Source organism: Micropterus dolomieu, linkage group LG07 (genome assembly GCF_021292245.1).
Source record: "Micropterus dolomieu isolate WLL.071019.BEF.003 ecotype Adirondacks linkage group LG07, ASM2129224v1, whole genome shotgun sequence".
Classification (NCBI taxonomy): domain Eukaryota; kingdom Metazoa; phylum Chordata; class Actinopteri; order Centrarchiformes; family Centrarchidae; genus Micropterus; species Micropterus dolomieu.
Genome location: NC_060156.1, coordinates 10,627,210 through 10,640,105, shown reverse-complemented (window position 1 = coordinate 10,640,105; position 12,896 = coordinate 10,627,210). Strand labels below are relative to the sequence as shown.

General features: G+C 40.1%; 1 protein-coding gene across 2 annotated transcripts in view; it reads left to right on the top strand.

The window, feature by feature from the left end:
* The first annotated feature begins 605 nt into the window (after positions 1-605).
* Positions 606-12,896, top strand: part of bard1 (BRCA1 associated RING domain 1) — a 24,059-nt gene continuing 11,768 nt past the window's right edge. Inside the window, exons 1-7 of one of the 2 annotated variants that reach the window (XM_046053079.1) lie at positions 606-791; positions 2,560-2,616; positions 6,743-6,891; positions 7,512-7,606; positions 7,748-8,569; positions 9,144-9,224; positions 11,070-11,242. In XM_046053079.1, the coding sequence (XP_045909035.1) occupies positions 700-791; positions 2,560-2,616; positions 6,743-6,891; positions 7,512-7,606; positions 7,748-8,569; positions 9,144-9,224; positions 11,070-11,242 (1,469 nt within the window). In that variant the 5' untranslated portion in view covers positions 606-699. Of the gene's footprint in view, positions 792-2,559; positions 2,617-6,742; positions 6,892-7,511; positions 8,570-9,143; positions 9,225-11,069; positions 11,243-12,896 lie in introns of both variants that reach the window. The other variant, XM_046053078.1, reaches the window with a different exon arrangement.

The window sequence follows — 12,896 nt, the reverse complement described above, 5'->3', positions numbered from 1 at the left end:
GACATTTTTAGCATTTAATTGATATGAATGACCTTTAACCAACACAAAACCTATTTTCATAGACAAAATACAAATAAAACACTTTAAATGTAAAACGAAGAAAATGCCCAGGAGCTGTAAACATTGACTAGGGAGCTGGAGTGCTAACTTAGCTATCATTTGTTTGTTTTACCGTTACTGTCATGCTTAATGTGTAAAAGTAACTTATAATCAAACTACACAGTGAATACCAAAAACAACTTAAACATAACAAATAATGATTGACTATGTTTATTTATCGTTTTTATGCTTTTGTGCAACTTACCGACCTGTAAAACAGGAGAAATTAATAATACAGTAAAGTTGCTGTGTTGGTCGGTCTTGCCAGAATGGCACGATTACGATTGGAGGACTTTGGCGACTCACCATCAAATTTAGTGCTACAAAAAAAAAAGATATTGTTAAATTAAACCAAAAAAATGTGACAGTACATGTTATTTATTTACGTGTTTTGTACGGTTTTAGATTAAATTAAATTGCCCACTATCTTGCTTTTTTTGGAGGGGGGTTTGATTACGTCATCTCCGTGTTTGGGCAACCCTCACAGGCTACTTCCGTAAATATTTGGCGGGAGATGCAAGTAAGCAGGAAGCAAGTTTTTCATTTCTAAGAGAGAGTTACAACAGCAGAGCCAGGAAACACATAGCATTTCTTTTAGTAATGGATACTGATGTCCCTGTGCAGACAAAGGAATGGAAGAACACCAAGGAGGCGGTTGCCAACTTTCGACGACTGCTACTTTGTTCCAAATGGTACGTTTTCGTAAAGTTAACTTTACTGTTGTAGTGAGCTCCTTACTGTCGTAACTTAGTGAGGTTCAGTTATGGAGTGAGCTTAAAGTTAACTTTACTGTTGTAGTGAACTTCTGTTAACGTTTCTGCGGTTCTAACGTTAACGTTGCTGAACTTAAGTTAACTTTACTGTTGTAGTGAGCTTCTGTTAACGTAACGTCAACAACACCTGATCGCAATAATCAAATGACGTTAGGATTACACAGATTAAACGTTAGCCCTAAATGTTAAGTTAATCAGTTGTTTTGGAGTCAAGTGTCAATTTGGCAAATCATTAGCTCAATTGAAAAATGGTGTAATTCACAGTTATCAGTAAGATAAGATTGCTTTATGTGGAAAGGGAACTTTTGCAGAAAAGTGAAGACACTGGAAAATGCCAGATGTTTGAATAAAACTTGGAGTGGGACCTTTTGACATCAAAGTTACAGAGTGGATAGGTGAAAGATGATTACGTGTTTTAATTAAGCCAGTCTAATGCTGCCCTTTGATTGCTATCTTTGACTTAGTTATTGTTATCTTCTTGACATTTTCTGCTGAGTTGTGCTTCCATTCAAGTTAACTCAAATCAAGTCCAGATCTTTATTGACAACCCATCCATATAACATTATACTTGTGCCATGATGGCAGGACATTTCTAAAACCACTGTGCAATAATAACACTGGAGCAAAGCACAGTGCAGCATTACAAAACCCACTCCACAATATGGTAAACAGGATAATACATCACAGTTAAATAGAACAATATGGCTTGGGAACAACACATGACAATCCATCCTACACATAGCAGCTGGAGTAGCCTTAGGATGGACAAGCTGGCATGTGGTGCAACAGCTTGTCCATCCTCAGGTGCAACAGAAACTGCATTTAATTTGATTGTGGATGTAAACATTTCCAAGGCAGAATAAGGCATATAGCTGCTAAAGGGCATAGTGTAAGTACAGTCCAAAGCATACTGCCTGTAAGAAGTTGGTGTGTGTGATGCGGGAATGGGTGGGTTGATGTAGTTCATGTGAGTGCTGAGACCTAGCAGTAAATTATGTGTGACTGCGTGGAGGAATAGGTTGTTGCACACACTGGATGCTAGGATGCTCCAGTACCTCTAGCCAGATCACAGGAGGGTGAAGAGTCTGTGAGCAGTGTAGGTGGGGTCCTTCACAGCGCCGGTGGCTATTGAGATGCAGAGGCTATGGTAAATGTAGGGTCTGACATCTGCTCTCTGCTGTCTCCACTATCCAGTGCAATTACCAAATCAGTATGTAGTGCAGCTGCTTAGGATGTTCTTTATAGTTGTATGGGTGGAGAGGTTCACTCTCTCTGTCTCTGTAGGAAATGGAGAGTTTTGTTTTAAGAGGTGGTATGAGGTTTCCCCTGAACTTTCATCTAGCTCCATCATTAGGTCAAAATTAAATTTTTTCCCAATAATAATAATCCTTATTTGTAGAGCACTTTTCAAAAACAAGTTACAAAGTGCTTTAACAAGTGTAAAGAACAATACATGGGATAACATTCATCGTGAGTGTCAGCTGTAGCAAATGTTGAAGATGAACATGATAACCATTATACCTGCTAAACATCAACATGCTACTATTGTCATCTGGAGCATGTTAGCATGGTGGTGCAAGCATTTAACTCCAATCACTGCTGTGCCAAAGTAGTGGTCAGTGTGGCGGAGTTGCTCTTGCCAATTCTGACTGTACTAACCGCTTTTAATTGTTTTGTCCTTTTCCAGCTCAAATTTAATGAAGGATCCTGTGTGTCTAGGAACGTGCGAGCATATGCTGTGCAGGTAATGTAAACCTCAGCTAAATGCTCACTAACAAGATGGTGGACATTTTTATTTGTCGGACACGGGTAATAATGTTAATTATGGCTCCATTCCATTCAGATCTGCTACTGCTAGCATTCTGGTATTGTGCATGCTGGTTCACTGGCATACCTAAAAGGAGCAGAACCAAAATATTAGGGTTTTTGTAAAACTTTCTATGAAAGTCATTGCTATACTGACTTACTGTATGCATATATTTATAACACGATATATTGCTTCCATAAGACATTATGACAGTTGTTATAATCACTTACAAACATGCATTAGGTGCTATTGCAAAGTTCATAAGTCATTATGTTAATGTTTTATGACTAATAGTAAAACCAGTTTACACCACTGTGTGCCAAGAATCTCCGACCGTGTTCTATAGTACATAACCATCGACTCTGCCTTGTTATAAATACACTTTAGTCACAATTTAGAGTTTGTGATATAAAATGGAATAATAGCTTATAGGAATGTTTAATGTTATATAGCATGTCTTTGTTTGTTTTAAGTGAAGTGTTAAAATGTCCATCCCTGGATAATATATTACCAGGGGACATAATACCATATGAACTAATTATAAGAATCTATAACATGTATTTATTTGCTTTAAGTAAAGTGGCACATTTTGCGCAGGAAAAAAACTTTTGTTTCTTCACTTTATATACATTCTGTATGAATTTTTAACATTTTGCAGTTTAGCACAAAACACATTTTAGGGACTTAAGGACACTCATTCCCAGGCTGGTGAGAGATCGCTCAAGAGAAGACCTGTTGCCAACCATATAACATCATGTAATAAGAGGCTCAGATCTCCTATGGACAGCCCCAAACAGATGCAGTGGACAATTGGAGACATTGTGGCAACCACTCCACAAAACTTTATAAATAACATTTTAAAGTGAATTGGAATACTGGTTGGGCAGTAGGGATGAGAGTCTCTTGGCACCTCACGATTCGATTTTATAACAATTCAGAGGGCGATGATCCGTCTTAATGCATCTTTTTTTTTCTTACGTGATTCCTGCATAATTATTAAGCATTTAATTTTCACATTAAAATACAAAAAAACATCTCCTCAATTGCTTAAAAGGACTAGATTACATCCCTAATTTACTTTACTAACCTTAGCTCCTCACCAGCGTCCTTCCTTTAACAACCAGTTGTCCACACTTCTCTGAAGACATAATAGGCCTAATAATATAACTTAACTATCAGGAGTATGTGTACAGTACACCAGTTTAGCTCGGACCTGATGTTCTCATTCCTTGACAAGTTAGGTGGTAATGACACGCAACTAATTAACATTACTCAGTAACGTTACTAATTTAGCTAATGTTACAATACAGCCAAAAAAGAAAACATGCTTTACAGGAAGGGCAGATGTTAGCTAGCACTAACCGCCTTCACTTTTCCAGGAGTTGGGGAAACAAAAGACTTAACGGACACTCTGTGACCTACACTGCACATGTTCTGCCAAACTGACAACTTAAGTAACTTAAATATTTTCCTGCGCTAACTTTCACCGGCACATTCTCCCTGTATAAACTGGTTTTACTATTAGTTATGAAACATTAAATCAAAAGGTCAAAATGACTTATGAATTTTGCAATAGCACCTAATGCATGTTTGTAAGTGATTATGGGACAATGGGACAGACCTGACACCATCAACGTCTAGAGACCCGTTGGCCTGACATCTGTGGTTATGAAGTCCTTTGAACGCCTTGTGTTGTCCCACCTAAAAGTCCATCACTGACCCACTCATGGACCCCCTGCAGTTTGCCTACAGAGCCAACAGGTCTGTAGATGATGCAGTAAACATGGCCCTTCACTACATCCTCCAGCACCTGGACTCCCCAAGAACCTACGCCAGGATCCTGTTTGTGGATTTCAGCTCTGCTTTTAACACCATCGTCCCGGCCCTGCTGCAGGACAAGCTCTCCCAGCTGAGCATGCCTGACTCCCCCTGCAGGTGGATCTCAGACTTCCTGATGGACAGGAAGCAGCATGTTAAGCTGTGAAAATATCTCTCTGACTCCAGGACCCTCAGCACCGGTTCCCCGTTGGGCTGCGTTCTTTCCCCTCTGCTCTTCTCCCTGTACACCAACAGCTGCACCTCCAGTCACCAGTCTGTCAAGCTCCTGAAGTTTGCGGATGACACCACCCTCATTGGGGCTCATCTCAGGTGGGGATGAGTCCGACTACAGGTGGGAGATCGACCATGTGGTGACCAGGTGCAGTCAGAACAGCCTGGAGGTCAACGCTCTGAAGACAGCGGAGATGATCGTAGATTTTAGTAAGAGCCCAGCCCCACCCTCCCCCATCATCCTGGGTGACTCTGCAGTCGCCACTCTGGACTCCTGCCGCTTCCTCAAGTGGGAGCTGAACATCACCTCTCTCACCAAGAAGGCCCAGCAGAGGATGTACTTCCTGCGGCAGCTGAAGAAGTTCAGCCTGCCAAAGACAATGATGGTGCACTTCTACACCGCCATCACTGAGTCCATCCTCACCTCCTCCATCACCATCTGGTACGGAGCTGCCACTGCCAGAGACAAGGGCAGGCTGCAGCGAAATATTGGCTCTGCAGAGAAGGTGATTGGTTATCACCTTCCATCTCTTCAGGACCTGTACGCCTCCAGGACTCTGAGACGTGCAGGAAAGATTGCAGCTGACTCCTCCCATCCCGGACACAAACTGAGACACTCCCCTCTGGCAGAAGGCTGCGGTCCATCAGGACCAAAACCTCTCGCCACATGAACAGTTTCTTTACGATGGCAGTGGGTTTCCTCAATAAAGCCCGGATCCCCACTGTTAATGACTCTCATGCCCCCCTACCCAAACACACCCACACACACTCATACACACTCCTGACCCCACACTTTACAACAACGCTCAACTGTGTTTATGCACATGTTGCAAACTTTTGCACATACTTGTTAGTATTGTATTGTAGTATTATTGTATTTTTTGTATACTTATACATTTTTCGAACCCCTTACTTTTAAGTACATTTTTTATATATTTATATTTCTATTTATGTTCATGTGTACTGTAAGCACCAATTTATACCACGACAAATTCCTCGTATGTGAAAACGTACCTGGCAATAAACCAGATTCTGATAACAATTGTTATAATGGCTTATGGAAGCATTATGTCGTATTATAAATATGTCTTTACGGCTATTGCCTTCATAGAAAGTGTTACTAAAAATTCTTATTGTGATTATTTTCACTGATATTGCAATTTTGATATGATATACGATATTGGACGGAATTATAATTATTCTCATTTTCATTGACCACATCAATATGATGTGTAGGCCAAGACATCTCTGCAGCACGACAATATTAAATTTAAAATGTTTTTACACATATTTTTAACAAATATTTCACGATTTGAAAATTGGAGTAGGTCATATTTTAATAAGATTTCGATTCATTGATCAGCCCTACATAATATTTAATTTGTATTAAACACCTGCAGTATGCATTTCCTGCTACTATGAATCAAAATGTCCTTGTGAGAACGTTCTTTTGCTTTCCCCCTGCCAGATTTGAGGAGTATTTTATTTATTTTTTTAGTTCAGTAGGATTTATTTATATATTTCAATAAGTATATGGGATTAACACATTAATATTCTCTCAATAAACCAATTTGTAATACTATTCAATAATTGTTTTTCCGCTAATGTTAGTGTTGAGGTCAAATTATGACAGTAAACTTTAACAGCACTATTGTTACATGGTTTCCATACATATAAGGGACATGGAGGGAGGGGGGGAAAAAGTAATTTTGCAGCTCACATTTCTAGAACTGACCATTAAAAAATGTTTTGGTTAACATGCATCTCTTTTGTTGTGGTGCTTATTTCCTGTGCTAGTGAAATAATGCATATCAATGGCAATGGCAAGGTTTCTTGGCAGTGCATAGTTTACAGTCTTGAAGGCAATTAATATCCCTAGGCATAAACTATAGCCTCAATTTATTCATTCTCTTCATGACTGAATGGTCTTAAAGGGTAAATTAATGAGCTCATTGTGTTTCTTCTTACTGAACTGTGAAGTGGACTCCTAATCCAAGATATGTTTATTGCTCAGGTTCTGTGCTGGCCCCCAGGCAGGAGATGGCTGCGTGGTGTGTCACAGCCCTGCGTGGGTGAAGGACATCCAAATCAACAGGCAGCTCAGTAGCATCATACAGCTCTTCTGCAGTCTGGAGTCCCTGCTCAGTCCCATAGAACAACCAGGTAGATAGATACCAGATAGATTATATGGCAGCTTTAAATCACAATTAACAAGTTATCTTTTCAAATCTACGTGTCTTGTTCATTATCTTTCTATCCATGTTCATCTGCTCACATCCCTTTCCATCAGTTGTTGACTGAAACATTTAACATTTTTCTCCGCCAATCTAATCTCTGAATGACATTATTAGTGGCTTGTTCCTGTGGTTTATTATCTTTATCGCCCATCCAGCATCCCGGTAATGACAGTAATTATGCAATGCAATTAACCACGGTAGTGTTTAGTTTGCGACTAGATCTCAGCTTTGACAAAGAACTACAGGGCAACTTTCTAAGCCCTGTAGTTAAAATGTGAACAGATCTGCAGGCTGTTGTTGCGTCTACATTTACACAGAAAAGGGTTTAAGAAGTAGGGACTTCTGTCAAATGTCAGTATTATTGGTAGGCAACGCAAAATATTAAAGTTTGGTTTTATTTTTCATTTCTTCTTCATCTCAACAGGTAATGCAAGGTTATTACAAATACACAGACCAATTCACCAATGACCAATTATAGCACACGCAAGAGGGGAACTTTGTTTTGTTAAACGTGTATTTATTTAGTTTTTTCACACCTCATTGCAGACTCCCCTCCAGCCGAGACTCAAACACAACCCGAGAGCCTTGCCATCGGACAAAAGAAGAACTTCAAGATCTGGTTCAGCCCCCGCAGCCGCAAGGTACGCTGCATCGTGGAGAAGCCTTCACAGGCCACCGTACCGGAGAGCAGGTCTTCCGGAGAGACAGCTACAACACAGCCAGACACCTTTACAGTTCAACGTCAGGACTTGTCAGTTTTCAATTTCATCTCGTCCTCTCAGGACTCCGGCTCTTCTTGTTCTCAAAGATGCGAACATGAAAGCAGATCCAGGAAGAAGAGGTCGGCTAAGAAAAATGCTGCCAGCAAGAAGGTGTCGGTGCGAGGAGCCCCTAGGACCACACGAAAACAGACCAAGCAGAAGATGAAGAAGAATAGGCTGGATGCCATAAACCAGCAATGGGGGATCACCGAGGAGGTAGATGCCTTAAAAGAAAAGGAGCAGTTCTGTGCTGAAGGGGCAAGGAGGTCCAGTAAAAGGGTTTCTTTCTTAAGCCCTGATGTCACATCTGACGAGACTCAGCCTGACGTGCCACAGAGGAGTACTAATGAACTCAGCCCTGGCAGCAGCACCATGAGGGAGAGTCTCTCAGGAAGCGGCGTCACTGTACTGAATGACCAAACCCAGCCTGGTCAGAGCATGTCAGACAGCGTCCTCCCGCATGACAAATTGTCTGCAAATGACCCCATCCCATCTGACAATCTTGAAAAACAGAACAACCTATGTCCCTCAAAACATTCCTCAAAAAGAGCCAGAATGGAGGACAAGGTCGCCACATTGGAGACCACGCCAAAAAGGCCCAGGGCTTCCCCAGGCAGGAAGAGAAAATCACAGATGTCTCCAGCTGTCCTTAACCCCCTGTCTTCGACTAGCCCCAGGTGTGAAAAGAGCATCAAAACCTCAAGAGAAGGAGACAGCCCCACTGTTGGTAGAAAATCTCCCTGTACTGGCCGTGCATCTGTTGGACAGGCCACCTCGGGGAGCCCTGCAGTTATGAAGAGGAACCACAAGGGAGAGACCCTGCTGCATCTAGCTGCTATAAAGGTTGAGCGGTTTCTGAATAATTCAACTTATTTACTTCACTCCACTTTGCTGCAGTAGAGTGACAGCATTAAAAGCTGAAATTAAAAAATGCACATGTTCCCTTAATTAAGCAGTATAAATAAATTACAGCATTTCTGCATGACATCCTTCATACATTAGATATTTAAAGTGGTTAAATTTAACATATAAGATAATGTAATGTTGTCCCTGAAATTGCTGCTGCTTCTGTATTTCGTTACTCAACAAATGGCCAAACTAACATTTCTTTCAAAATGTAGCTCAGATAAATCTTTCTTCCTATGGATTTTCCCCCCTCAGTTGAACAAATTAGTCTTCAGATGATCAGACAGTTATGTTCCGGTCTGTTGAGAGTAAACTGTCTTGCAGTAATCCTTGTAAACATAGCTATAATCCCCCTCTGGATCCCAGACAAGGTAATCAATGGCCCACTGTGGAGCATAATTGATAAACAGCAGGGCTTTGGTACACTGGGATCAGCTGCTGTGTTTGAAGGGTTGCGTTTACAGGTCTGCTGTTCTGACCTCAGGTTTGTTATTCTCTCCGATTCCTGCAGGGAGATGTTGAGGCTGTCAAGGAACTGCTGGACCAAGGGGCTGACCCTAACCTGAAGGATAATGCTGGGTGGACACCCCTGGTAAGACTAATACACTAAATGATAAATATGAGAGCTGTACTTGTTGCGTGGAAAAACTCTTGGTTGCAAAATGTTTCATCAACAAAACAGCAATTGTTAAATGACGCTAGTTTTGTTCCACTCTCTGGCAGTATTTTCTTGCTTTTCACTGAAGCGATTTGTGGTGTTTCTTGTCAATAACATCAGCCATTGTCGTTTTTTTTCTTCAAGGTTTGTCAGACTTTGATGACAAAACTTTCTTCCACACAAAGGGGTCTTTACTGTAGCTTTTCTTCTCTGGCCAACTCTTGCAACATTTACCCAACATCTTGCCATTTACTGTTTATTGTGTTGTCTTCTCCGGTAAACCAACATGCACAGTCTCTGTGCATTATGTAGCTGTTTGTAGCTGAATATGCACGCAAGTTTAGTTTTCCTGTCTAAATAGCTCTTTTTGTCCCCCTGGTTTGCATAACACCTATTTGCCATGCGGGTGGGTGTTTGTGCTGTTTTTCTTTGCATGAGGCCTATCATGAACTGCAACCAAAAGCAGGTTAAAAACAACAATCTGTACTGTTATTGTGGAACATGGCCACAAATGCTTTAGATTAGCTGGTAAAGTATAAGTATATCAAGCCAGAAAACAAGGTTTCTAATCTTGAGTGAGTCAATTACTGTAAGTACCGCCATTTTTTGATACATGCTGTCTTCCTCCAAAATATGTAGGTCTGTACTTGTTTAACAATTTAGCTGTAAGTTGCCTGCACACGAAAAACTAAAATCCTTCAGCTCTGCCTGGGCCATTTACCCCTTTGAGAATGAGTGGAAGAGTGTTTGCCGCTATCCTATTGCAGCACTTCACGTGGCTACTTGCTGTCAAGATGCTCCACTCAGACTTGAGTTTTCAATTTGAGTTTTGACAGTTTGCAGCTGATCTTATAAATTGCCGCCAATAAGCTCAGAGCATGACATATTCATGTTTGACAGACTTGTGTGCATCCTAGAAGGCTGGGTGCTGTCTTGATATGACATGCTACAATTTTCAGCACCATTTCATCTGATGTGGATTATAGTTCAGCTGATGAATCTTTGAGATTTATCCATGCTCACAGTATTTGTCAAGCCCCCTTATTGTTCCAACAAACAAAAGTACTTAACAGATCCATCGATTATTTTTCCTCGCTATAAGCAAAAAAAACTGTTTATCTGATACAGATGATTAAAGAAAGCTGCATTACGTTAAACAGTTGTCAAAACCCCGTGCTCTTAATTTGTATGGGTTGAAAATGGGGAGAGATACAGTGCAGTGGCTCCACTAGAACCTAATCTCATTCCCAAATGAAAAGCTCTCACCCTGGACTTTTATATTGTCAAATTGATTTCAGGTTTATGTTGCAAACATAATCTTTTAAAAACACCAATTTTTATAAAGTTATATCCTTAATCCATTTCAGAAAAGTAGAAAAGCTGGTCAAGATAATATTTAAGGGTTCTCCCCAAGAGAACCTTTCCCGGTATGAGTTGAATTCTACATAACTAATGAAGTGTGATTAAGCTGTAATATCTGATTGGCATTTATGAAGTTATCTGTCAACCTCATATTTTCAAAATACCCAGAGGAAGAACTACACATTCCATCTAAAACACTCCCATACAAAGATTCATATTCATTTGAACTCTTTGAAGCACCTACCGCACCTAAAATAATATCAACTGGGGGGTAAAAAGATAAATATTACAGTGACTGGAAATGGCTGATAATTTATAATGTATACTGAGAATAAGGCTGTATTCAGAGGATAACGGAGACTAACCAGATCAAAGCAGAGCAGGGTGACTTCTGAGCATTACTGCTTTTTGTTCCAGCACGAAGCGTGCAACCTTGGTCACCTGGCGGTTGTGGAGACGTTGGTCTCGAGTGGAGCCCTCTTGAATACACCTGGCTATGAAAATGACTCACCACTCCATGACGCAGTGAGGAATGGTCACCCAGCCATCGTCAAACTGCTGCTGAAGCTTGGAGCCTCGCAGAACGTGCTGTAAGTCGTAGTTGGAGACATTGGCGGTCTAAGCTATGTTTCATCCGTTTCAATTGAATCGGGCCCTGACTGACGTGCAAAAAATTTACCCACTTTTCAAATAAACCTTCTTATCAATGTGTAGAGACATGAACATGGGAAGTAGGGTTGCTGCAACCCCCCAGTGCCCTTCTTCTCCCTCTTCCCTTCAGCACGTATATTTTGACTGTATAGTTGCTGTGGCTGCTTTGACATACAGTATGTTGGTGTTCAAGTCTGCTGCTGGAAACTTAATATCTATTTAGATATGTTATGATTCAAATGATTATGAAAAATGTGATTATTGCGTATCATTTAGTATCATCATGATACAGACTAACCTTCTCTCAGCACCCCCAACTGTGACTGACTTCCAGCAGCCCTGTAAAGGGGTGACCGGGGTTGGTTTGCACACTTTTCACTCTTTACCATACTTAATTAGGCCAAGTTAGGTGTTGAAACAGGCCCCCAGATGGTTGGAGTTTATTATTTTAAAGGTGAGATGCTGTCATAACACTCCAAGCTTTTTAAGCAACAATTAGAGATAGGAAACGGGTCTGAAGACGGAGTGTGGCTTTTATAAAAAGGGTTGCTACAAGCGAATCACATGTGGACCCACCACAAGATGTGAAAATCTTTATATATATTTATCATATTGCATATTACTCAATACTGAAATAAATCCATATCAGAAACTATTGAAATAAATACGTTTGCAGTAAGGTAGCCTAATTAATGTCTGTTATTGTTAGTATCACAACACATCAGTGACGTGGAAATTGGATTCCTTTTAAGATTTGCTACTATTGTCAGTATTCTAATGTGCTAATAAATGTTCTAATAAAATTTTGATTTATTTATCAGACATGTATTTATTTTGGATAAATTGGTATGTCAATCAAGTAATAGGCAATATTTTTTTCTTTAGAATACACAAAATTATTGTTGTTGTTAGATTAATCGACTAATTGAAAAATAAACGTTGGATTAATCGGCTTCAAAAATAATTGTTATGTACAGCCCTATACACCACTATGTAGGATGCAGTAGAATCCAGATAAATTAAAACACAGCTGTGTACTGCTGCTGGAAAGAGACATTATGGATTTAAGGATGTTACATGTTTCTTTTAAATGTTAAAGTTGTGAGTATTTGTTGGGGGTCTTTAATCATTAATTTGTGAGGTCTTTGTGAGGAACAGACAAAGTGTTCCAACCACTGAACCAACATTTCAGTTAGGGGTGGGAATCGCCAGAGGCCCCGCGATACGATATTATCACGATATTTATGTTGCGATTCGATTTTATTGCGATTTTAAATATATTGAGATATATTGCAATTTATTACCTTTTTCCAGCTTCCAATTAGGTTCCTAAAGTCAAACTTTGTCAGCATCTGTTTATCTAAAAAGATATATTTCTCTGTTTGTTCATATCACTTTTTCAGTCATCTATATGGTCCTGTTAAGTTTTCTAGTGGACTAAAAAAGCAATAGATTTTATTATTCTAGTACCAAAAACTTAAAAGTCCAATCTGCTATTTATATAATAAAATATTGATACTTGGCGTCCGTGTATCGATACAGTATTGCCATGGCAAATATCACGATGCTATGCTGTATCGATCCCCCCCCCCC